This window comes from Pongo abelii, chromosome X (genome assembly GCF_028885655.2).
Source record: "Pongo abelii isolate AG06213 chromosome X, NHGRI_mPonAbe1-v2.0_pri, whole genome shotgun sequence".
Taxonomy (NCBI): domain Eukaryota; kingdom Metazoa; phylum Chordata; class Mammalia; order Primates; family Hominidae; genus Pongo; species Pongo abelii.
The window spans coordinates 83,163,761-83,187,661 of NC_072008.2; the positions used below are offsets into that span (position 1 = coordinate 83,163,761).

Sequence of the window (23,901 nt, forward strand, 5' to 3'; positions counted from 1 at the left end):
TTCTCTATCTGTACATATCAATACATTATAAATCTGCACATGCATACACACACACACACATCCCTAATGCCTGTATTAAAGCAAAGTAAAATTTTTTTTAAAGCCAAGCATGGCTTATCAATGTTCTTTTGTTAACTAGATTTGAAAAATAAATAAATAAATAAAAGACCTTGTCAGGCACAGTGGCTCGTGCCTGTAATCCCAATATTTTGGGAAGCCAAGGCAGGAGGATCCCGTGAACCCAGGAGTTCAAGATTACAGTTAGCTATGACTGAGCCACTGTACTCCAGCCTGGGTGACAGAATGAGACCCTGTCTCTAAAAACAAAAGCCTTGAGATATGTAATTATTATAATTATTAAACAGAATTCCATTTTCTCTTTTAGAAACCTATTCCCATGGAATAGCAAATTATAACCAACTTGATGAAAGAGCTGCTAAAATGGGAGAACATATGAAGAAAAAAACTAGAAAAGTTGGTGGACAAAGGAATAGCTATGTGGCTAACAACACTTCTTTACTTGTGAACAAAACTAATGATTTTTTCAATATTTCTGGTACTCCAAGCACTGTTAACTATGCTCCAACCACCTACACTCTTGACAACACTTCAAGCACTTACTCTGTGGACAATGCTCCAATCACCTACACTGTTGACAATACTTTGAGCACCTACACTGTGGACAATACTCCAGGTACCTATACTGCGAGCAATGTAAACATGTACACTGACAATACTCCCAGTACTTACACTGTTCACAGCCCTCCAAGCACTAACATTGCTGACAAAACTCCCAGCAATTCTTCCATTGACCATGTCCCTAGCATTTCCATCTCAGACACTACTCTGAGCCTTGCTACCTCTGATGGCATTCTGAACCCTTCTAGCACTAATCATACTCTCAAGACTGCCACCTCTGACAGAACTCCCAGATCATCTGATAGTACTCACAGACCATCAAGTTTTTACAGTACTCCAAGCTCTTCTATTTCTCACAGTGCTCCCAACACTTCCATCTCTGAAAATGCTCCCAACAACTTCTGACATTGATAATGCTCTCAGTACTCCAACACTGCCAGTGCTGAGATTGAGACTAGACATAGAAAGAAACAGAGTGCTATAGGAGGTGAAGAAATCAAGCAGAAACCTAGTGGAAGACAAAACAAGTGACCATCACCAAATACTGCAGATAAAGGTAAGATTAGGAGTTTGGTTTTGTTGCCAATGAATAAACATCTTAATGGTTAGGAATCTCAGTCCATTTTTAATATTAACATGTCATTTTCTACTTTCATTTCCTCTTTTCTTCTTTGTACCCTTAAGTTTAAATTCTTTTCTAAATTAATACTTTTATTAACAAATCATAAATATATATATTTATAAGGTACAATGTGATGCTTTGACATATGCATAAAATGCGGAACGCTTAAATCAAGCTAATTAACATATTTGCCACCAAACTTACCTATCTTTTTATGGTAAGACATTTGAAATTTGCCAATTTAATTATTTCAAAATATGCAATACAATATTATTGACTATAATCACCCTGGTGTACAGATCTTAAACCCTGTTCTTGCTGTCCATCTGAAACTTTGCACCCTTTCATCAACAACTCCCCGTTCACTCCCTCCCTACCCTCCAGCTTCTGGTAACCATCATTCTACTCTTTACTTGTATGAGTTCAGCTTTATTAAATTCCACCTATGAGTGAGATCTTTCTGTGCCTGGCTTATGTTACTTAGCATAATGTCCTAGAGATTCATCCATTTTGTGGCAAATCACAGAATTCCCCCCCGTTAAGGGCAAAATAATATATGAAACCATGATTATGCTGCCTTTTATTATTTTTCTCTTTTTTAAAAAATTTTAGATTTGAGGGGTACAAGTTCAAGTTTGTTATATGGATATATTGTATAATGATGAGGTTTGGGCTTCCAGTGTACCTGTCACCCAAATAGTGAACATTATACACAATAGGTTATTTTTAAATAATTACAACTTTTATTTTAGATTCAGAGAGTCCATGTGCAGATTTGCTACATGGGTATATTGTGTGATGTTGAGGTTTGGGGTTCGAATGATCCCGTTACCCAGGTAGTCAGCATAGTACCCAACAAGTACTTTTTCAATGTTTTCCCCCTCGCTTCTTCTCCCCTCTAGTAGTCCCCAGTGCCTATTGTTCCTATCTCCTACTCCCTGTGCCACCCAACTGGGTGAGACCCTCCAACAGGGGTTGTCAGACACCCTATACAGGAGCAATCCTACTGGCATCAGGTTGGTGCCCCTCAAGGTCAGAGATCCCAGAAGAAAAGCACGTACCCATCTTTGCTGTTTTCCAGCCTCCTTAAGTGACATCTCCAGGCACGGGAGTGAATCAGATGAATAGAGCCTGAAGTGAACACCTAGCAAACTGCAGCAGCCCTATGGAAGAGGAACTTGACTACTGAAGAAAAAAAAAAAGCAAGCAGAAAGCAACAACAACAGCATCATCAACAACAACAACAACAACACACAGGCCCACACAAAGCCCCATCCAAGGGTCTGCAGCCTCAAAAACCAAAACTAGACAATCTCATGAAGATGAGAAAGCATCAGTGAAAAAATGCTGAAAACCTAAAAGGCCAGAGTGCCTCTTCTCCAAATGATGGCAACATCTTTCCATCAAGGGCGCAGAACTGGACAAGGGATCAGATTGACAAATTGACAGAGGTAGGTTTCAGAAGATGGATAATAAAAAACTATGATGAGCTAAAGGAGCATGTTCTAACCCAATGCAAAGAAACTACGAACCTTGATAAAAGGTTGGAGGAATTGCTAATTAAAATAACCAGTTTAGAGAGGAACATAAATGACCTGATGGAGCTGAAAAACACAGCACCACAGCACAAGAACTTCTTGAAGGATACACAAGTATCAACAGTCGAAATGACCAAGCAGAAGAAAGTATATCAGAGTTTGAAGACCACCTTACTGAAATAAGACATGAAGACAAGAATAGAGAAAAAAAGAATGAAAAGAATGAACAAAGCCTCCAAGAAATATGGGAATTCATAAAAAGCCCAAACCTATGATTGATTGAAGACATGAAAAACCCTTCAAAAAAATACAATATATCCAGGAGCTGGTTTTTAAGAAAGATTAACAAATAGATAGAACATTAGCCAGACTAATAAAGAAGAAAAGAGAGAAGAATCAAATCGATACAATAAAAAATGATAAAGGGGATGTCACCACTGATCCCACAGAAATATGAACTACTGTCAGAGAATACTATAAAAACCTCTACACAAATAAATTAGAAAATCTAGAAGAAATGGATAAATTCCTGGACACATACACCCTCCCAAGACTAAATCAGGAAAAATTCAAATGCCTGATTAGGCCAATAACAAGTTCTGAAATTGAGGCAGTAATTAATAGCCTACCAACCAAAATGCTCAGGATCAGATGGATTCACAGCCAAATTCTACCAGAGGTATGAAGAGGACCTGGTAGCATTCCTTCTGAAACTATTCCAAACAATAGAAAAAGAGGGAATCCTCCCTAACTCATTTTACAAGGCCAGCATCATCCTGATACCAAAGCCTGGCAGAGACACAACAAAAAAGAAAATTTCAGGCCAATATCCCTGATGAACATCGATGCGAAAATCTTAAATAAAATACTTGCAAACCGAATCCAGTAGCAAATCAAAAAGCTTATCCACCATGATCAACTCAGCTTTATCCCTGGGATGCAAAGCTGTTTCAACATACACAAATCAATAAATATAAACCGTTACAAAAACAGAAACAATGACAAAAACCACATGGGTATCTCAACAGATGCAGAAAAGTTCTTTGATAAAATTCAACACCTTCTCACGCTAAAAATTCTCAAGAAACTAGGTATTGATGGAAAGTATCTCAAAATAATAAGAGCTATTTATGACAAACCCACAGCGAATATCATACTGGATGGGCGAAAGCTGGGAGCATTCCATTTGAAAACCGGCACAAGACAAGGATGCCCTCTCTCACCACTCCTATTCAACATAGTACTGGAAGTTCTGGCCAGGGCAATCAGGCAAGAGAAAGAAATAAAGTGCATTGAACTAGAACGAGGGGAAGTCAAATTGTCTCTTGTTTGCAGATGACATGATTATATATTTAGGAAACCCATCGTCTCAGCCCAAAATCTCCTTAAGCTGATAAGCAACTTCAGCAAAGTCTCAGGATACAAAGTCAATGTGCAAAAATCACAAGCATTCCTATACAGCAATAATAGATAAACAGAGCGCCAAATCATGAGTGAACTGCCATTCACAATTGCTACTAAGAGAATAGAATACCTAGGAGTACAACTTATAAGGGATGTAAAGAACCTCTTCAAGGAGAACTACAAACCACTGCTCAAGGAAATAAGAGAGGACACAAACAAATGGAAAAACATTCCATGCTCATGGATAGGAAGAATCAGTATTATGATAATGGCCATACTGCCAGAGTAATTTATAGATTCAATGCTATCCCCATCAAGCTACCATTGACTTTCTTCACAGAGTTAGAAAAAACTACTTCAAAGTTCATATGGAACCAACAAAGAGCCTGTATAGTCAAGACAATCCTAAGCAAAAAGAATAAAGCTGGAGGCATCACGCTACCTGACTTCAAACTATACTACAAGGCTACAGTCACCAAAACGGCATGGTACTGGTACCAAAACAGATATATAGACCAATGGAACAGAACAGAGCCCTCAGAAATAACGTCATACATGTACAACTATCTGATCTTTGACAGACTTGACAAAAACAAGCAATGGGGAAAGGATTCCCTATTTAATAAATTTTGTTGGGAAAACTAGCTAGCCATGTGCGGAAAACTGAAACTGGACCTCTTCCTTACACCTTATACAAAAATTAACTCAAGATGGGTTAATGACTTAAATGTAAGACCTAAAACCATAAAAACCCTAGAAGAAAACCTAGGCAATACCATTTAGGGCATAGGCATGGGCAAAGACTTCATCATTAAAACATCTAAAGCAATAGCAACAAAAGCCAAAATTGACAAATGGGATCTAATGAAAATAAAGAGCTTCTGCACAGTGAAAGAAACTATCATCAGCCGTAACAGGCAACATACATAATGGGAGAAATTTTTTGCAATCTATTCATCTGACAAAGGTCTAATATCCAGAATCTACAAAGAACTTAAACAAATTTGCAAGAAAAAATCAAACAACCCCATCAGAAAGTGGGCGAAAGATATGAACACACTTCTCAAAACAAGACATTTATGCAGTCAACAGACACATGAAAAAATGCTCATTATCACTGGTCATCAGAGAAATGCATATCAAAACCACAATGAGATACCATCTCATGCCAGTTAGAATGGCGATCATTGAAAAGTGAGGAAACAACAGATGCTGGAGAGGATGTGGAGAAATAGGAATGCTTTTTATTTTTTTGTTATATAAATATAGATGTATTTTATTTTGTTTTATTTTATTTTTTATCATACTTTAAGTTTTAGGGTACATGTGCACAACGTGCATGTTAGTTACATATGTATACATGTGCCATGTTGGTGTGCTGCACCCATTAACTCGTCATGAGATGGAGTCTCGCTCTGTCACCCAGGCTGGAGTGCAGTGGCATGATCTTGGCTCACTGCAAACTCTGCCTCCCAGGTCCACGCCATTCTCCTGCCTCAGCCTCTCGAGTAGCTGGGACTACAGGTGCCTGCCACCATGCCTGGCTAATTTTTTGTATTATTTAGTAGTAGGGTTTCACCGTGTTAGCCAGGATGGTCTTGATCTCCTGACCTCGTGATCCGCCCGCCTTGGCCTCCCAAAGTGGTGGAGTTACAGGTGTGAGCCTGTAACCATTCCATGCCCGGCCAATAGGAATGGTTTTACATTGTTGGTGGGAGTGTAAATTAGTTCAACCATTGTGGAAGACAGTGTGATGATTCCTCAAGGATCTAGAGCCAGAAATACCATTTGACCCAGCAATCCCATTACTGGGTGTATACCCAAAGGATTATAAATCATTCTACTATAAAGACACGTGCACACGTATGTTTATTGCAACACTACTCACAATAGCAAAGACTTCAAACCAACCCAGATGTCCATCAATGATAGACTGGATAAAGAAAATGTAGCACACATGCACCATGGAATACTATGCAGCCATAAAAAGATGAGTTCAAGCCCTTGGAAGGGACATTGATGAAGCTGAAAACCATCATTTTCAGCAAACTAACACAGGAACAGAAAACCAAACACAGTATGTTCTCACTCATAAGTGGGAGTTGAACAATGAGAACACGTGGACACAGGGAGGGGAACATCACACACTGGAGCTGGTTGGGGGTGGGGGGCTATGGGAGGGAGAGCATTAGGAGAAATACCTAATGTAGATGATGGGTTCATGGGTGCAGAAAACCACTATGGTACGTGTATACTTATATAACAAACCTGCACGTTCTGCACATGTATCCCAGAACTTAATGTATAATAATAATAATAATAAAAAAACCCCCAAACTATAAAAACCTTGGAAGAAAATCTAGGCAATACTATTCAGGACATAGGCACAGGCAAATATTTTATGACAAAAACCTCAAATCAATGACAACAAAAGCCAAAATTTACAAATGGATCTAATTAAGCTAAAGAGCTTTTGCATAGCAAAGGAAACTATCATCAGAGTGGACAGACAACCTAGCCAATGCGAGAAAATTTTTGTAATCTATGCATCTGACAAAGGTCTAATATCCAGAATCTATTAGGAACTTAAACATATTTACAGGAAAAAACCCCATTAAAAGTGGGCAAAGGACATGAACAGACACTTGTCTAAAGAGGACATTCATGTGGCTAACAAACATATGAAAAAAAGCTTAATATCACTGATCATTAGAGAAATGCAAATCAAAACCACATTGAGATATCATCTCATGCCACTCAGAATGGCGATTATTAAAAAGTCAAGAAACAACAGATGCTGCTAGGCTGTGGAGAAATAGGAATGCTTTTACACTGTTGATGGGAATGTAAATTAGTTCAACCATTTTGGAAGACAGTGTGGTGAGTCCCCAAAGACCTAGAAGCAGAAATACCATTTGACCCAGCAATCCCATTAACATGTATATACCCAAAGAAATATAAATTATTCTATTATAAAGATACATGCATGCTTATGTTAATTGCAGCACTATTCACAATAGCAAAGACATGGAATCAACCCAAATGCCCATGAATGATAGATTGGATAAAGAAAATGTGGCACATATACACCATGGAATACTATGCAGCCATAAAAAGGACCGAGATTATGTCCTTTGCGGAGACATGGATGGAGCTGAGGGTTATTATTCTTAGCAAACTAACACAGGAACAGAAAACCATACACCCCATGTTCTCACTTGTAAGTGGGAGCTGAAAAATGAGAACGCATGGACACAGGGAGGGGAACAACACGCACTGGGGCCTGTAAGAGGGTTGGGGGGAGGGAGAGCATCAGGATAAATAGCTAATGCCTGCGGTGCTTAATACCTAGGTGATGGGTTAATGGGTACAGCAAACCACCATGGCAAAGGTTTACCTGTGTAACAAACCTGTACATCCTGTACATGTATCCTGGAACTTAAAATGAAATAAAATTTTAAAATGCACAATTAAATTGTTGTTTAATTGTGTATGTGACTATAGTTATCCTCTTGTGCTAGCAGACAGCAGGTCTTCATCCCTTCTAACTATTTTTTTGTGCACATTATGATCCTCACCTTTCCCCCACCCTAACTACCATTCTCCATCTCTGATAACCATCCATCTACTCTCTATCTCCATGAGTTTAATTGTTTTTATTTTCTTATCCCATAAATAAATGAAAATATGCCATATTTGTTTTTCTGTCTTTGGCTTGTTTCACTTAACATAGTGACCTCTTGTTCCATCTATGTCATTGCAAATGATAGGATCTCATTTTTTTATGGCTTAATAGTACTTTGCCATGTATGAGTACCACATTTTATTTATCCATTCTTCTGTTTATGGACAATTAGGTTGCTTGCAAATCTTGCCTGTTGTGAATAGTGCTTCAATAAACATGGGAGTGTAGATGCATCTTTGGTATACTTATTTTTTTTCTTTTGGGTATATACTCAGCAGTGGGATTACTGGAACATATGATAACTTTATTTTCAGATTTTTTTGGAACCTCCAAACTGTTCTCCATAGCGGTTTTACAAATTTACATTTCCACCAACAGTGTAAAAGGGTTTTATATTTTCCCTCCACATCCTCACCAGCATTTGTTATTGCCTGTCTTTTGTATATAAGCAATTTTAACTGGGCTGAGATACTATCTTATTGTACTTTTGATTTGCATTTTTCTGATGACCAATGATGTTCAGAACCTTTTCATATACCTGTTTGCCATTTATATTTTTTCTTTGAAGAAATGTTTATTCAGATCTTTTGCCCATTTTTTGATCAGATTATTAGATTATTTCCTATAGAGTTGTGTGAGCTCTTTGATATTCTGGTTATTAATCCCCTTTAATCCCTTGTCAGATGGGTAGTTTGCTAGTATTTTCTCCCATTGTGTGGGTTGTCTCTTCACTTTGTTGATTGCATCCTTTGCTATGCAGAAGCTTTTTAAATTGTTGTGATCACATTTGCCCATTTTTGCTTTGGTTGCCTGTGTTTGTGGGGGTATTGCTCAAGAAATTTTTGCTCAGACTGATGTCATGGAGAGTCCCCCCAATGTTTTCTTGTAGCAGTTTTATAGTTTGAAGTCTTAAACTTAAGTCTTTAATCCATTTTGATTTTTTTTTTAGTATGGTGAGGGACAGGAGTCCAGCTTCATTCTTCTGCATATGGATATCTAGTTTTCCCAGAACCACTTATTGAAGAGACTGTCTTTTCCTCAGTGTATATTTTTGCCACCTTCATAAAAAATGAGTTTCTAGGTGAGTGGATTTGTTTCTGGGTTCTCTTTTCTGTTCTATTGGTCTATGTCTTGTTTTTATGCTAATACCATGCTCTTTTGGTGACTATAGCTCTGCAGTATAATTTGAAGTCAGGTAATGTAGTTCCTCCAGTTTTGTTATTTTTTCTTAGGATAACTTTGGCTATTCTAAGTCTTTAGTGGTTCTATATAAATTTCAGGATTTTTTTTTCTATGTCTGTGAAGAATGTCTTTGGTATTTTGATAGGGATTGCACTGAATCTGTAGATTGCTTTTGGTAATGTAGACATTTTAACAGTATTATTTTTTTGAATCCATGAAAATAGAATATCTGTTCACTTTTTGGAGTCCTCTTTAATTTCTTTCATCAATGTTTTATAATTTTTATTATGGGGAATCATTCACTTTAAGTTAATTACTAGATATTTAATTTTATTTGTAGTCATTGCAAATGAGATTATTTTTTTCACATTGTTCACTGTGGGCATATAGCAATGCTATTGGTTTTTGTATGCTGAATTTGTACCTGCAACTTTACTGAATTATTAATAGTTTATTAGTTCTAATAGTTTTTTGGTGGAGTCTTTAGATGTTACCAAATATAAGATTATATTATCTGCAAACAAGAATAATTTGACTTCTTCTTTTCCACTTTGGATGTCCTTTATTTATTTCTTTTGTCTGAATGTTCTAGCTAGGACTTCCTCTAATATGTTGAATAACAGTGGTGAAAGTGGGCATCCTTGTTCTGTTACAGATATTAGAGGCAAGACTTTCAGTTTTTCCCCATTCAGTATGATACTAGTTATAGGTATGTCATACATGAATTTTATTATGTTGAGGTATGTTCTCTGTATGTCCAGTTTTTTTGAGAGGATTTTTTTTTATTATCAAGGGATGTTGAATATATCAAAAGCTTTTTCAGCATCAGTTGAAATAAATGGTTTTTGTTCTTCATTCTATTGATAAGACATACCACATTGCTTGATTTGCATATGTTGAACTATCCTTATATCCCTAGGATAAATTCCACTTGGTCATAATGAAGGATCTTTCTCTTTTTTTTTAATTTATGAAGTATTTATTGATCATTCTTGGGTGTTTCTCGGAGAGGGGGATATGGGAGGGTCATAGGATAATAGTGGAGAGAAGGTCAGGAGATAAACACATGAACAAAGGTCTCTGGTTTTCCTAGGCAGAGGACCCTGAGGCCTTCTGCACTGTTTGTGCCCCTGGGTACTTGAGATTAGGGAGTGGTGATGACTCTTAAAGAGCATGCTGCCTTCAAGCATCTGTTTAACAAAGCACATCTTGCACCGTCCTTAATCCATTTAACCCTGAGTTGACACAGCATATGTTTCAGAGAGCACAGGGTTGGGGGAAAGGCCATAGATCAACAGCATCCCAAGGCAGAAGAATTTATCCTAGTCAGAACAAAATGGAGTCTCCTATGCCCACCCCTTTCTACACAGACACAGCAACAATCTGATCTCTCCTTCCTTTCCCCACACTTCTGCCCCTAATGAAGGATCTTTCTAATGTATTGTTGAATTTGGTTTGCTCATATTTTTTTGAGGATTTTGCATCAATATTCATCAGAAATATTGGCCTTCAGTTTTCTTTGTTTGACTTGTCTTTGGTATTAAGGTCAGGGTAATTCTGGCTTCTTACAATGAGTTTGAAAGCATTTGCTTCTCTTCTATTTTACAGAATAGTTTCAGTAGGATTGGTATTAGTTCTTGTCATTACATAGTGACCTTCTTTGTCTCTTCTTATAGTCTTTTTCTTGAAATCTATTTTTCCTGATATAAGTATAGCTACTCCTGCTCTTTTTGTTTTTGGTTTCCATTGGCATGGAATATAGTTTTCTATTCTTTTATTTTTGGTCTATATATATTTTATAGATGAAGTGTATTTCTTGTAGGCAACAGATCAATAGGTCTCGTGTTTTTATCCATTCAGCCACTCTTTGTCTTTTGGTTGGAGGATTTAGTCCCTTTACATTTAATACTATTATTAAGTAAGCATTTACTCCTGCAATTTTACTATATGTTTTCTGGTTGTTTTGTGTTCTTTTCTTTCTTCTTTCTTTTCTTTCTGTTTTCCTTTTAGTGAAGGCAATTTTCTCTGGTGATATGATTTATTTTCTTGTTATTTTGCATTTGTTCTGTTTCTTGATTTGTGGTTACCATGAGGTTCACAAATGTTATCTTATAACATTATTTTAAGCTGACAACAATTTAACACTTTTTCTTCAGGGAAGCCTTGAAAAAAAAGCCCCCAAACCCCCAAAACAAAACAAAACAAAACAAAACTTAGCACTGTTTGCATAAGCAAACAAACAAGCCAAAAATAAAACTAATGATGACTTTATGCCGGGTCCATCTCAGAGATCTTGGCCAAGCTACAAATGAAAGGAGTACTCAGACACAGGTATGCAGTGAAGAAGTGGTTAGGGGACTGCTGAAGAGTGAGCAGTCCCAATAAGCAGGAGCTCTTTGCTTTTATTCAGTACAGACATAATGCCAAAAGCCTGGAGCCAACGCAATCTGTGGGTAATTAACATTATCGCTCCCCCTTACAGGGAGCAGTCTCGCACACTGATGGTCAAAGGTCAGTTCCCAGACAAGATAAGTAAACAAGGCTGTTTAGATAAACTCCCCTACATTTCCTTGCACGTACTTCTCACCCTCTGCCTCAGGGTAAGAGAACAGTTGCCTTCAGCTTATTCTCCCAGAAAGCTTTGCAGAAACTTCTAACTTTTCAATGGGACTGCTTCTTTCCCTATAGCTTCTTCCACCACTCTAACTGATTCCCCACATCTCCCCCTTTTTTCTGTTTTTTTTTTTTTTTTTTTTTTGCATCAGCTCTTGTTGATTGAAGAGTACAGATGTGTGCAGCAACAGGTTTGTCAAGCGTAGCAATTACAGCTTGTTTTCTGGCTTTACATCTTAGAATTAGTAGATAACATGAGATAAACATGAATATAATCAGCATTAGTTTTTTTCCAATTAAGGAATGATATGTAATGTTACTTGGCACCTCAGTCCAATGTGTGCCCTTACTAAGGAGCCCCACTGGGGGTATGTCAATCCCTCATAGCCAAGTAGTTACCTTATTAGAGGCTGGGAGGGGGGTGTTCACTCAGGAACTCGGCATAAGAAAAGCAGATCTAGAAGATGGGCCTAATAGAGTAGCAGGTACTCGTAGCAGGCAAAGTGAGATAATTAAAAAAGGTTAATACCCTGTGAGGGTTGCAATGTACAACAGAAAGCATAGCAAGGAACAAATTATCTGCAGTGAATGGTGTCTGTGTCTAGAGCAGGATTCACTTAGCCTCCTGAGGTGTCTTCAGCATAATGTCTGGGGCCTTTGTTGTCCGAGGAAGCCACATCATCTGGAGCTGCAGGTTCTGCAGGGTCATTTCCTTCATTTCTGGTATCGGGTTGGGTCTTAGCCACACTACGGTAAGGTTTGATGCATTGTACTGGAATCCAAAGAGGACCTGAGGGGGTGTGAACACAAACATATCCTCTTCCCCACATTAGCAAATCATTTGGGCCACACCATACATTACTATTTACATCTTTCTATAACACTGAAGGTTTTATATCTTGAGTGATTTTTGCAAAGTGCTTTTCTATGGCTGATTGAAATTTATCACCTAAATTTAAAAAATTAAGGGTAAATAAGGCTTGTGCCAATAGTGTTGCAGGGTCTTTACTCATATTCCCCCTTTTTTGTTTTCTGAGTATATTTTTAAGGGTGGAGTGGACACATTTTACTATGGCCTGTCCTTGGGGGTTGTACAGGATGCCTGTGGAATGTTGGATGTTCCACATGTGACAAAATTGGTGAAATTATGAGCTGGCATAAGCCCAACCATTAACAGTTTTAATTTTTGTGGGCTGCCCCATAAATTCAAATGTTAAGAGAAGATGTTTAATGACATATTGGGTGGACTCTCCAGGAAGAACATGGGTGCTAATTAGGTGGGAATAGGTATCCATGAATACATGTACACATCTTAGTTTTCCAAATTCAGGGATGTGTGTAACATGTTTGCCTTAACTGATTAGATTCTAGTCCTCTAGGGTTAACACCTGTTCAAGGAGGGGACGTGCCTGTGAGCTGGCAATCTGGGCATTGGAAAATAATTTGTTGAGCTAGTCCTTGGGTAAGTTGAAATTGTTTAGATAAATTTCTCCAACTTTGGTGGAAGAATTGATGTGATTGGGTGGCTTGGTCAAGCAGTGATGTCATAACCTGCAGATCTGCTTGATCATTGCCATAAGCCAGTGGGCCAGGCAGTGAGCTGTGGGCCCAAATGTGTGTAATAAAAATAGGATGTATACGTTGATCTAGCAATTGCTGAAGTCAAAGAAAAAGTGCACACAGGGTGGGCTGAAGAGTGGACTTAATGAGGGCTGTTTCAAGGTTCTGCAATCAATAAACAGGGTAAGCAGAGTCACTAACAATATTGATGGGCTGAGTGGAAAAAATTTCTAGGGCCAATATTAGGGCTCCAAACTCAGCTCTTTGAGTACTAGTAAATCCAAATCAAGTGAGGGAGTTATGTGGTTCCCACCAGATAGCTGCTTTTCCATTTTTACCAGAGCCATCAGTAAAAAGTGTTAAAGCATTAGGTATGGGAGAGTGTACTACCTTTGTAGGCATAACTACAGGAGTACGAGATAAGAACTGGAGTAGTTTGTCAGTGGGAAGGGCATGTTCTACAAGGATCACATAATCAGAGTGCTATTTGCCCATCTAGAGATAGGAGCAGGACTGCTTTGAATTGCTTTTTACTTAAGGGACTTCTTATGATATCAGTCACAACCTAGCAATTGATTGCATCATCTGTGGCCTGTATAGATGACTTTACTAACTAGCTGGACATAGGGAGATAGTGTTTTAGTCCTGGTATGTGAGCAAAAAACCCATTCTAGGAAGCATAGCCCTGGGGCCATCTGTCCTATTAATCCTGTTGGGGAATGTTTAGTAGGAAAAACAAACAATTGGACTGAATATCATGGTGTCTATGCGATCTAGTTGCCTCTGAGGAATAGCTTGCTCTATTTCCTCAATTACCCTTTTTGCAGCAGGGGTTAAATACCTGGGGGAGTTCAGGGCTGCATCGCCCTTTAAGATACAAAACAGGTTTTGTAATATGTTAGTAGTTATGCCCAAGGTGGGGTAAAGCCAGTTAATATCACCCAGTAATTTTTGATAATCATTTAAGGTGTGTAAGTTGTTAGTATTTAATTTAACCTTCTGAGGTCTCACTGACTGAGTAGTTAGAATGTATCCAAGATATTTCCAAGGAGAGCACATATGTACTTTTTCAGGTGCTATGATTAAACCTCTTAAGTGTGTATTCTTTTTGACAGAGGCATATATATTTAAAAGTATTGGCTCTGCTGTGGCTGCCAGTAATATATCATCCATAAAATGGATACTCTTGCAATTAGGAAATTCCTTTCTACTGGGGAGCAAAGCTTGATTTACATGATACTGACACATGGTAGGACTATTTAGCATTCCTTCAGCAAGTACTTTCCAATGAAATTGGCAAGCTGGCCTTTCATTATTGATAACTAGTATTGTAAATGCAAATTTTTCTCTGTCCTGTTTTGCAAGGGGAATAGTATAAAAGCAGTCTTTTAAGTCAATAATGACTATAGGCCAATCTCAAGGAATCACCGCGGGGGAAGGGAGGCCCTGTTGAAGGGGTCTCATAGATTGCAAATTAGCACCGATAGCACATAAGTCATGCAAAAGTCTGCATTTACCAGACTTTTTGGGAATGATGAAAATGGACAAATTCCAAGGGCTGTTTGATGGTTCTATATGGCCGGCTTTTAATTGTTCCCTAATTCATGGGCTCTTTGTAATTTCTCTCCCTTTAAAGGCTACTGTTCTACTCAAATAGGATTTTGAGAGAGCCATGTTAGGGGTAATGGAGGAATCACAACAGTGGCCATTATCAGAAAGGGGTCTACAGAGTGACCCCCCATTGGGCTAATAAGTCCTGTCCCCGAAGATTAACAGGGATGGGCATGAATAGAGGTTGTATGACTGCTTTCCTTCCCTCTGAATCACTAGATGTTAGGTGGCACGTGCTCTGCGTGGCTATGTGTACTTCCCCAATGCCGACGATTTTTTGTTTCTGAGTGACCCAAGGCCAAGTTTCTGGCCAGTTTGATCACTAATGATCGAAATATCTGCCCCCGTATCCAGTAAGCCAGTAAAATTTGCTATGGCCTCAATTAATCCTTTCCTAAATTGGCTAGCAGCTCCTTTTTCTCTTTTTCTTATTTCCTTATAAGTGTTAAAAGTAATAGGCTTCTGTACCCAATTGCCTTGTTGATCCTGCATCATGGGGCAAGCCAGGAGCTCCCCTTCTAATGCCACTTGCCTAAGACAGGGTCCCATGACTGTAGTGTATCCCTTGTCTTTTTTCCAATTTATTGGAGGAGGGGGCTCAGGAAAAATCTGTTTCCTCTTTGGTATCTTTACCCAGTAATAGCGGAGCTGAAGGAGGAGGAGGCAGTAAGGTAGGTGATGGTTCTTCCTCTCTTCCCTTTTTAGGCTCTTCTGCATAGAGCAGGGCCAAAGCAGCCCTAACTAAGGCCCATAATGTTAAATATGTTACTGGGACCCATTGCCCTTGTGCATGATGTTGTTTAAGATTTCTCCCCACTTGTTCCCAGAGCTCTAGGTCTAGCCTGCCTTATTCCAGGAACCATGGGTTATAGGAAACAACAGTTTGCATTAGGTCCCTTAATTGAGCCTGTGAGACTGAGGCTGCACTAGCTTTAAGCAGCTGTTTCAATACTTTTATATACTGTTTCTGTTGAGCTGATAACTGTTGTCCCATGATGAAACCCTAGCTTGAAAATTCCCTCAAGCTTGGAAATCCCGAGTGGGCACCAATGACTTACTGACTATGCAGTCTATTCACCTTCATTTTTGATGGTTCCATCACGATCTATTGCAGTGTCCCTCACATGAGTACCACCTGCCAAGTCCATTCTGCAGACCCTGGCCGAGTGACGGATGAAAGGAGTACTCAGACACAAGTATGCAGTGAAAAAGCAGCTAGGGGATTGCTGAAGACTGAGCAGTCCCGATAAGCTGGAGCTCTTTGCTTTTATTCAATACAAACATAATGCTGAAAGCCTGGAGCCAACACAACCTATGGGTAATTAACATTATTGCTTCTTACAGGGGAGCAATATATTCCTTTGGCTATACACCCAACAGTGGTCCTGCTGGTCAAATGGTAATTCTGTTTTAAGTTCTTCTGAGAAATCACTAACCTGCTTTCCACAATGGCTAAACTAGTTTACATTCCCACCAGCAGTGTATAAGCATTCTTTTTTCTCCACAACTTCACTGGCATCTGTTATTTTTTGACATTTTAATAATAGCCATTCTGACTGGAGGGGGATGGTATCTCGTTGTCATTTTGATTTGAATTTTTCTAATGATTAGTGATGTTGAGCATTTAGTTATATGCTCGTCAGCTGCATGAATACCTTGTTTTGAAAACTGTCTTTCCATGTCCTTTGCTCACTTTTTAATCATGTTGTTTGCTTTCCACTTGTAAATTGTTTAAGTTCTTTATAGATTCTGGATATTAGTCCTTTGCTGGATGCATAGTATGTGAACATTTTCTCCATTCTGTAGCTTGTCTGTTTATTCTGTTGATAGTTTCTTTTATTGTGCTGAAGCTCTTTAGTTTAATTAGGTCCCATTTGTCGAGATGCATTTTTGTTGCAAATACTTTTGGTGTCTTTTTCATAAATTCTTTGCTAGGTCTTATGTCAAAAATGGTATTTCCTTGGTTATCTTCTAGGGTTTTTTTAGTTTTTGGTTTTAGATTTAAGTTTTTAATCTATCTTGAATTAATTTTGTATATGGTGTAAAACAGGGGTCCAGCTTCAGTCTTCTGCATATGGCTAATCAATTATCTCATCACCATTTATTGAATAGGGAATCCTTTGTCCATGGCTTGTTTTTGTAGATTTTGTCAAAGATCAGATGGTAGCAGGTGTGTGGCATTATCTGGGCTCTCTCTTCTGTCACATTGGTCTATGTGTCTGTTTTTGTACCAGTACCATGCTGTTTTTGTTACTGTAGCATTGTAGAATAGTTTAAAGTTGTATAAGGTGATACCTCAAGCTTTGTTCTTTTTGCTTAGGAAAGCCTTGGGTATTTGGGCTCTTTTTTGATTCTATATGAGTTTTGGAATACTTATTTTTAGTTCTGTGAAGAATGTCATTGGTACTTTGATAGGAATAGCATTGAATCTGTAAATTGCTTTGGGCTGTTTGGCCATTTTAACACATTTATTCTACCTATTCATGAACGTGGAATGTTTATCCATCTGTTTGTGTCATCTCTGATTTCATTGAGCAGTGTTTTGTAATTCTCGTAGAGTTTTATAATTAGTCTATTTCTAGGTATTTTATTTTTTTTGGCTATTGTAAATAGAATTGCATTTATATTTGCCTCTCAGCTTTGATGTTGTTGGTGTATAGGAATGGTACTGCTTTTTGTACATTGATTTTGTATTCTGAACATTTGCTAAAGTGGCTTATCAGATCAAGGAGCTTATTATCAGAAACTATGGGGTTTTCTAGGTATTGGATCATATCACCTGCAAACAGAAATAGTTTGACTTCCTCTCTTCCTATCTGAATGTCTTTTATTTTTTTTTTCTCTTGTTTGATTGTTCTGGCTTGGACTTCCAGTACTATGTTGAATAGGAGTGGTGAGAGAGGGCATACTTGTCTTGTTCCAGTTTTCAAGGGGAATGCTTCTGGCTTTTCCCTATTCAGTATGATGTTGGCTGTGGGTTTGTCATATATGTCCCTTATTATTTTGATGTATGTTTTCTCAATGCCTAATTTGTTGAGGGGAAAACAGCAGTTGTATATAAGCTCAAGGAGCTAAAAGAAAACAGATAAGCATCAAAAAGAAATCAGGGAAGTGATATATTCACGAAAGGAGAATATCTTCAAAGAGATCCAATTATAAAAAGATAGCAAACAATTTCTGAATCTGAAAAATACTACAATTGAATTGAAAAATTCCCTGGAGAGCTCTAACTGCAGACTCAAGCAGACAGAATAAAGAGTCATCAAACTTGAAGGCAAGACATTTACAATTATTGAATATGCAGAGTAAAAAGGAAAAAGAATGAATAGTAAACAGAGCCCAAGAAACTTATGGGTCACCATAAAGCCAACTGAAATATGCATTGCCATTTTCCCTGAAGGAGAAGAGTGACAGAAATAGGAAGAGTAATTATTTGAAGTAATGGCTGAAAATTTCTTAAATTTGAGTAAATACATGGATATAGAAATCCAAGAATTTCTATGCACTCCAACTAAGATAAACCCAAAGAGGCCTACACTGAAACACTTGCAAACAAACTGCCAAAGGACAAAGACAGAGAATTTTAACAGCAGTAAAAGAAACAGGTTGTTATATACAAGCGATCTTTCAAATAATTATCAGCAGATTTTTCAGCAAAAATCTTGAAGGCCAGAAGACAGTGGGATGATATATTTAAAGTGCTGATAGAAATAAAAACAAACCTGTCAAATGAGAATTCTTTATATGGCAAAATAGTTCTTAAAAATGAGAAAGAAATTAATAAATTCTCTGTTAAGTAAAAGGTGAGGAGATGAATAGCCACTAGATCTGCCCTATCAGAACTGCTAAAAGGAATTCTTTAAATTGAAATAAAGTGATACACAGAAGTACATTATATATTGATAAAAGTGTCAATTCACCAAGATGATATTATGATTATAAACATATATGTACCAAATATTAGCACTCCCAAATATATGAAACAAACATTGGCAGAATTGATGGAAGAAGTAAATAACTCTACAGTAACAGTGGTGGATTTTAATGTCCTATTTTCAATAGTGGATAGAACCAGACAGAACATCAATAAGTAAATATAGTACTCAAACACTATAAACAAATTGGATTTAACAGACGCATTCAGAACACTCTACCCAACAATAACAGAATATACATTTTTTCTGAAGTGCACATGGGACATTCTGCAGGATAGACCATATGTTAGCATACAAAACAAGTCTTTTTTTTTTTTTAGGCTTTATATATTCCTTTCTGGTGGGCATAGTTATTCAGACAAGAATATGGAATAAGTTTTATTTATAATAAGCAGATGAAATATTCTACATAATTGAGTATTGTGTTGGTTAATTTTATGTGTCAACTTGACTGGATTATAGGATGCTCCAATAATATTTGGTTAAATATTCTTTCTGGGTGTACCTGTGAAGGTGTCACTGTATGAGATTAGCATTTGAATATAGACTGTATAAAGCTATTGCCTGCCCCAGTGTGGGTGGATATCATTCAATCTGTTAGGAAGTGAATGAAATGAAAAGATGGAAGAAGGGAGAATTCACACTCTCTGATGAACTGCTTGAGTGGCAATATGTGTCTGCTGAGAAATACACCATTGGAACTCCTAGTTCTCAGAGTTTCAGATTCAGGCTGGAACTATACCACCTGCTTTCCTGGGTTTCCAGGTTGCAGATGGCAGATCATGGAAGATTTCAACCTCAATAATATTATGTAAACACATTTCTTATTATATACATATGTGTGTATATTGTATACATGTATGTGTATATGTATCTATATGTGTATACATGCATGCATATATGTGAATGCATATATACATACTGTGTATATATGCATATAGGTAGGATGTGGAGAAATAGGAACACTTTTACACTGTTGGTGGACTGTAAACTAGTTCAACCCTTGTGGAAGTCAGTGTGGCGATTCCTCAGGGATCTAGAACTAGAAATTCCATTTGACCCAGCCATCCCATTACTGGCTATATACCAAAGGACTATAAATCATGCTGCTATAAAGACACATGCACACGTATGTTTATTGCAGCATTATTCACAATAGCAAAGACTTGGAACCAACCCAAATGTCCAAGAATGATAGACTGGATTAAGAAAATATGGCACATATACACCATGGAATACTAAGCAGCCATAAAAAATGATGAGTTCATGTCCTTTGTAAGGACATGGATGAAGTTGGAAATCATCATTCTCAGTAAACTATCTCAAGAACAAAAAACCAAACACCGCATATTCTCACTCATAGATGGGAATTGAACAATGAGAACACATGGACACAAGAAGGGGAACATCACACTCTGGGGACTGTTGTGGGGTGGGGGGAGAGGGGAGGGATAGCATTGGGAGATATACCTAATGCTAGATGACGAGTTAGTGGGTACAGCGCACCAGCATGGCACATGTATACATATGTAACTAACCTGCACATTGCGCACATGTACCCTAAAACCTAAAGTATAATAATAATAATAAAAAAGAATATGTTTAATTAAAATATTAAAGTGATTGTATTAGTCATATTAGTCATGGTTTTCCAGAAAAACAGAACTAATAGGAGAGTATATATACATATATAATATTACATTATATTAGAAGTCTTAACAAGTTAAAAAATACTAAAATTACACAAATTACCTCTTCCAATCACAATAGAATGAAACTACGTATCAATAGTAGAAGGAAACCTGGAAAATCTACAGAAATGTGGAAATTAACACATGTAAAAAAATCAAGATTGAAAGAAGAAATCATAAGGTAAGTGAGAAAATATCTTAAGAAAAATGTAAATGTCATCTGCAAACAAGGATAGTTTAAGTTTCTCTCTTCCAATGTGGATGCCCTTTATCTTTTTCTCTTGCCTGATTTCTCTGGTCAGGACTTCCAAGACTATGTTGAATAGAAGTGGTGAAAGAGGGCATCCTTTTCTTTTGCTGGTTTCCAAGGAGAATGCTTACAGCTTTGACCCATTCATTATAATGTTGGCCGTGGGTTTGTGATAGAAGGCTCTTATTATTTTGAGTTATGTTTCTTCAATACCTAGTTTAATTGAGAGTTTTTAACATGAAAACATGTTGAATTTTGTTGAAAGCCTTTTCTGCATCTATTGATAAATCATGTGGTTTTTGTTTTTAGTTCTGCTTATGTCATAAATTGCATTTGTTGATTTGCATACGTTGAACCATCCTTGCATTCTGGGATGAACCCTACTTGATTGTGGTGGGGTAGCTTTTTGATGTGATACTGGATTTGGTTTGCAAGTATTTTGTTGTGGATTTTTGCATCAATTTTCATCAAATATATTGGCCTGAAGTTTTCTTTTGTTCTGTTATGTCTCTGCAAGGCTTTGATACCAGAATGATACTGGCCTCATAGAATGAGTAGGGGAGGAGTTCCTCATACCCCTCAACTTTGCGGAATAGTTTTAGCAGTAATGCTACTAACTCTTGCTTGTACCTCTGGTAGAATTGACTGTGAATTCATCTGGTCTTGTAATTGTTTTTGTTGGTAGGTAATTTATTACTGATTCAATTTTTGGAGCTCATGATTGCTCTGTTAAGGGAATCAATTTCTTCCTGGTTCAGTCTTGGAAGAATGTATTTGTCCAGGAATTTATCTATCTCTTCTAGGTTTTCTACTTTGTGTGCAAATTGGTGTTTATAGTAGTTTCTGACAGTTATATTTATTTTTGTGGGGTCAGTGGTAACACCTCATTTATCATTTCTAATTGTGTTTATTTGGATTTTCTCTCGTTTCTTCATTAGTCTAGCTAGTGGCCCATTTTATTAATTTTTTCAAAGAATCAGCTCCTGGATTTGTTGATCTTTTGAATGGGTTCTCATGTCTCAATTTCCTTCATTCTGTCCTGATTTTGATTATACTTTTCTTCTGTTAGCTGCAGGGTTGATTTCTTCTTGCTTCTCTAATTCTTTTTTTTTTTTTTTTTTGAGATGGAGTCTCACCATGTTGCCAGGCTGGAGTGCAGTGGCATGGTCTTGGCTCACTGCAACCTCTGCCTCCTGGGTTCAAGTGATTCTCCTTCCTCAGCCTCCGGAATAGCTGGGACTACAGGCATGTGCTACCATGCCCAGTTAATTTTTCTATTTTTAGTAGAGACGGGGTTTCTCCATGTTAGCCAGGATGGTCTCGATCTCTTGACCTCCTGATCCAACTGCCTCAACCTCTCAAAGTGCTGGGATTACAGGCATGAGCCACCATGCCTGGCCTTCTTTCACTTGTGATATTAGGTTGTAAATTTGAGATCTTTATAACTTATTGATGGGGACATTTAGTGCTATAAATTTCCCTCTTAACACTGCCTTAGCTGTGTCCCAGAGATTCTGGTAGGTTGTATCTTTGTTCCCATTAGTTTAAAAGAAGTCCTTATAGCAAGAGAATCCCATAGTCTTGGTCCAAAAGCTCCTTCAGTTGATAAACAACTTCAGCAAAATTTCAGAATACATAATGTACAAAAATTACTAGCATTCCTATACACCAATAGCCAAGCTGAAAGCCAAATCAGGAAGACAGTGCCATTCAGAATTGCCAAAAAAAAGAATAAAATACTAGAAATATAGGTAACTGGAGAGGTGAAAAATCTCTACAACAAGAATTACAAAATATTGCTCAAAGAAGTTAAAGAAAACACAAACAAATAAAAATTGCATGCTCATGGATAGGAATAATCAATACTATTAAAATGCCCATACTTCCAAAAGCAATTTACAGATTCAATGATATTTCTATCAAACTACTAATGACATTCTTCCTAGAACTAGAAAAAACTATTCTAAAATTCATATGGAACCAAAAAAGAGCCCAAATATCCAAGGCAAACCTAAGCAAAAACAAAAAACAAAAACAAACAAACAAAAAAAACAAACAAAAAAAACAGCTGGAGGCATCACACTACCTGACTTCAAACTATACTATAAGGCTAGAGAAACTGAAACAACAAGGTACTGGTACAAAAACAGACATGTAGACCAATCGAATAGAGAGATCAGAAACAAGGCTGCATATCTATAACCATCTTATCTTCAACAAAGCTGACAAAAGCAAGCAATGGAGAAAGAACTCGCTATTCAATAAATGGTGCTGGGATAACTGGCTAGTCATATGCAGAAGATTGAAGTTAGACTCCTTCCTTATGCCATATACAAAAATCAACACAAGATAAATTAAAGACTTAAATGTAAAACCTGAAAATATAAAAACCCTGGAAGAAAATCTAGGCAATAATATTGTGGAAATAGGAATGAGCAAAGGTTGCATGAAAAAGACACCAAAAGCAATTCCAACAAAAGTAAAAATTCGCAAATGAGATCTAATTAAACTTAAGAGCTTTGCTTCTGCACAGCAAAATAAACTATCAACCGATTAAACAGACAACATACAGAATAATATGTGCAAACTATGCATCCGACAAATGTCTAATATTCAGCATCCATAAGAAATTTAAACATTTACAAGAGAAAAACAACCCCATTAAAAAGTGGTCAAAAACATGAACAATTTTCAAAAAAGACATATCGTGTGGCCAAAAAGCACATGAAAAAACCTCAATATCACTGATTATTAGAGAAATGAAAATCAAAGATAACATGATACCATCCTACAGAAGTCAGAATGGCTATTAATAAAAGATAAAAAAAAACAGATGATGGTGAGGTTGCGGAAAAAAGAGGACACTTATACACTGTTGGTGGAAGTGTAAATTAATTCAACTGTTTTTCAAAGCAGTATGGCAATTCTGCAAAGAGCTAAAAACAGAACTACCATTTGACCCAGCAATCCCATACTGGTATATACCCAGAGGAATATAAATAATTCTACGATAAATACACACATGCACAAGAATGTTCATTGCAGCACTATTCACAATAGCCAAGACATGGAATCAACCTAAATGTCCATTAATGACAGATTGTATAAAGAATAGTGGTACATATACACCATGGAATACTATGCAGCCATAAAAATGAATGACACCATATC

The 23,901-nt window shown here is 37.3% G+C and overlaps 1 protein-coding gene across 2 annotated transcripts; it reads left to right on the forward strand.

Annotated features, from left to right (window-relative positions):
- Positions 1 to 294: 294 nt before the first annotated feature.
- Positions 295 to 20,708, forward strand: LOC129052963 (uncharacterized). 2 transcript variants are annotated; one of them, XM_063721175.1, is made up of 2 exons: positions 295 to 1,195; positions 20,560 to 20,708. In XM_063721175.1, exon 1 carries the CDS (start codon positions 442 to 444, stop codon positions 1,042 to 1,044), a length of 603 nt encoding a protein of 200 aa, XP_063577245.1. In that variant the 5' UTR covers positions 295 to 441; the 3' UTR covers positions 1,045 to 1,195; positions 20,560 to 20,708. The 2 variants fall into 2 exon arrangements, 1 of the variants encoding a protein (XP_063577245.1); XR_010138964.1 differs by lacking the exon at positions 295 to 1,195 and adding an exon at positions 15,863 to 16,172.
- The last annotated feature ends 3,193 nt before the right edge of the window (positions 20,709 to 23,901 follow it).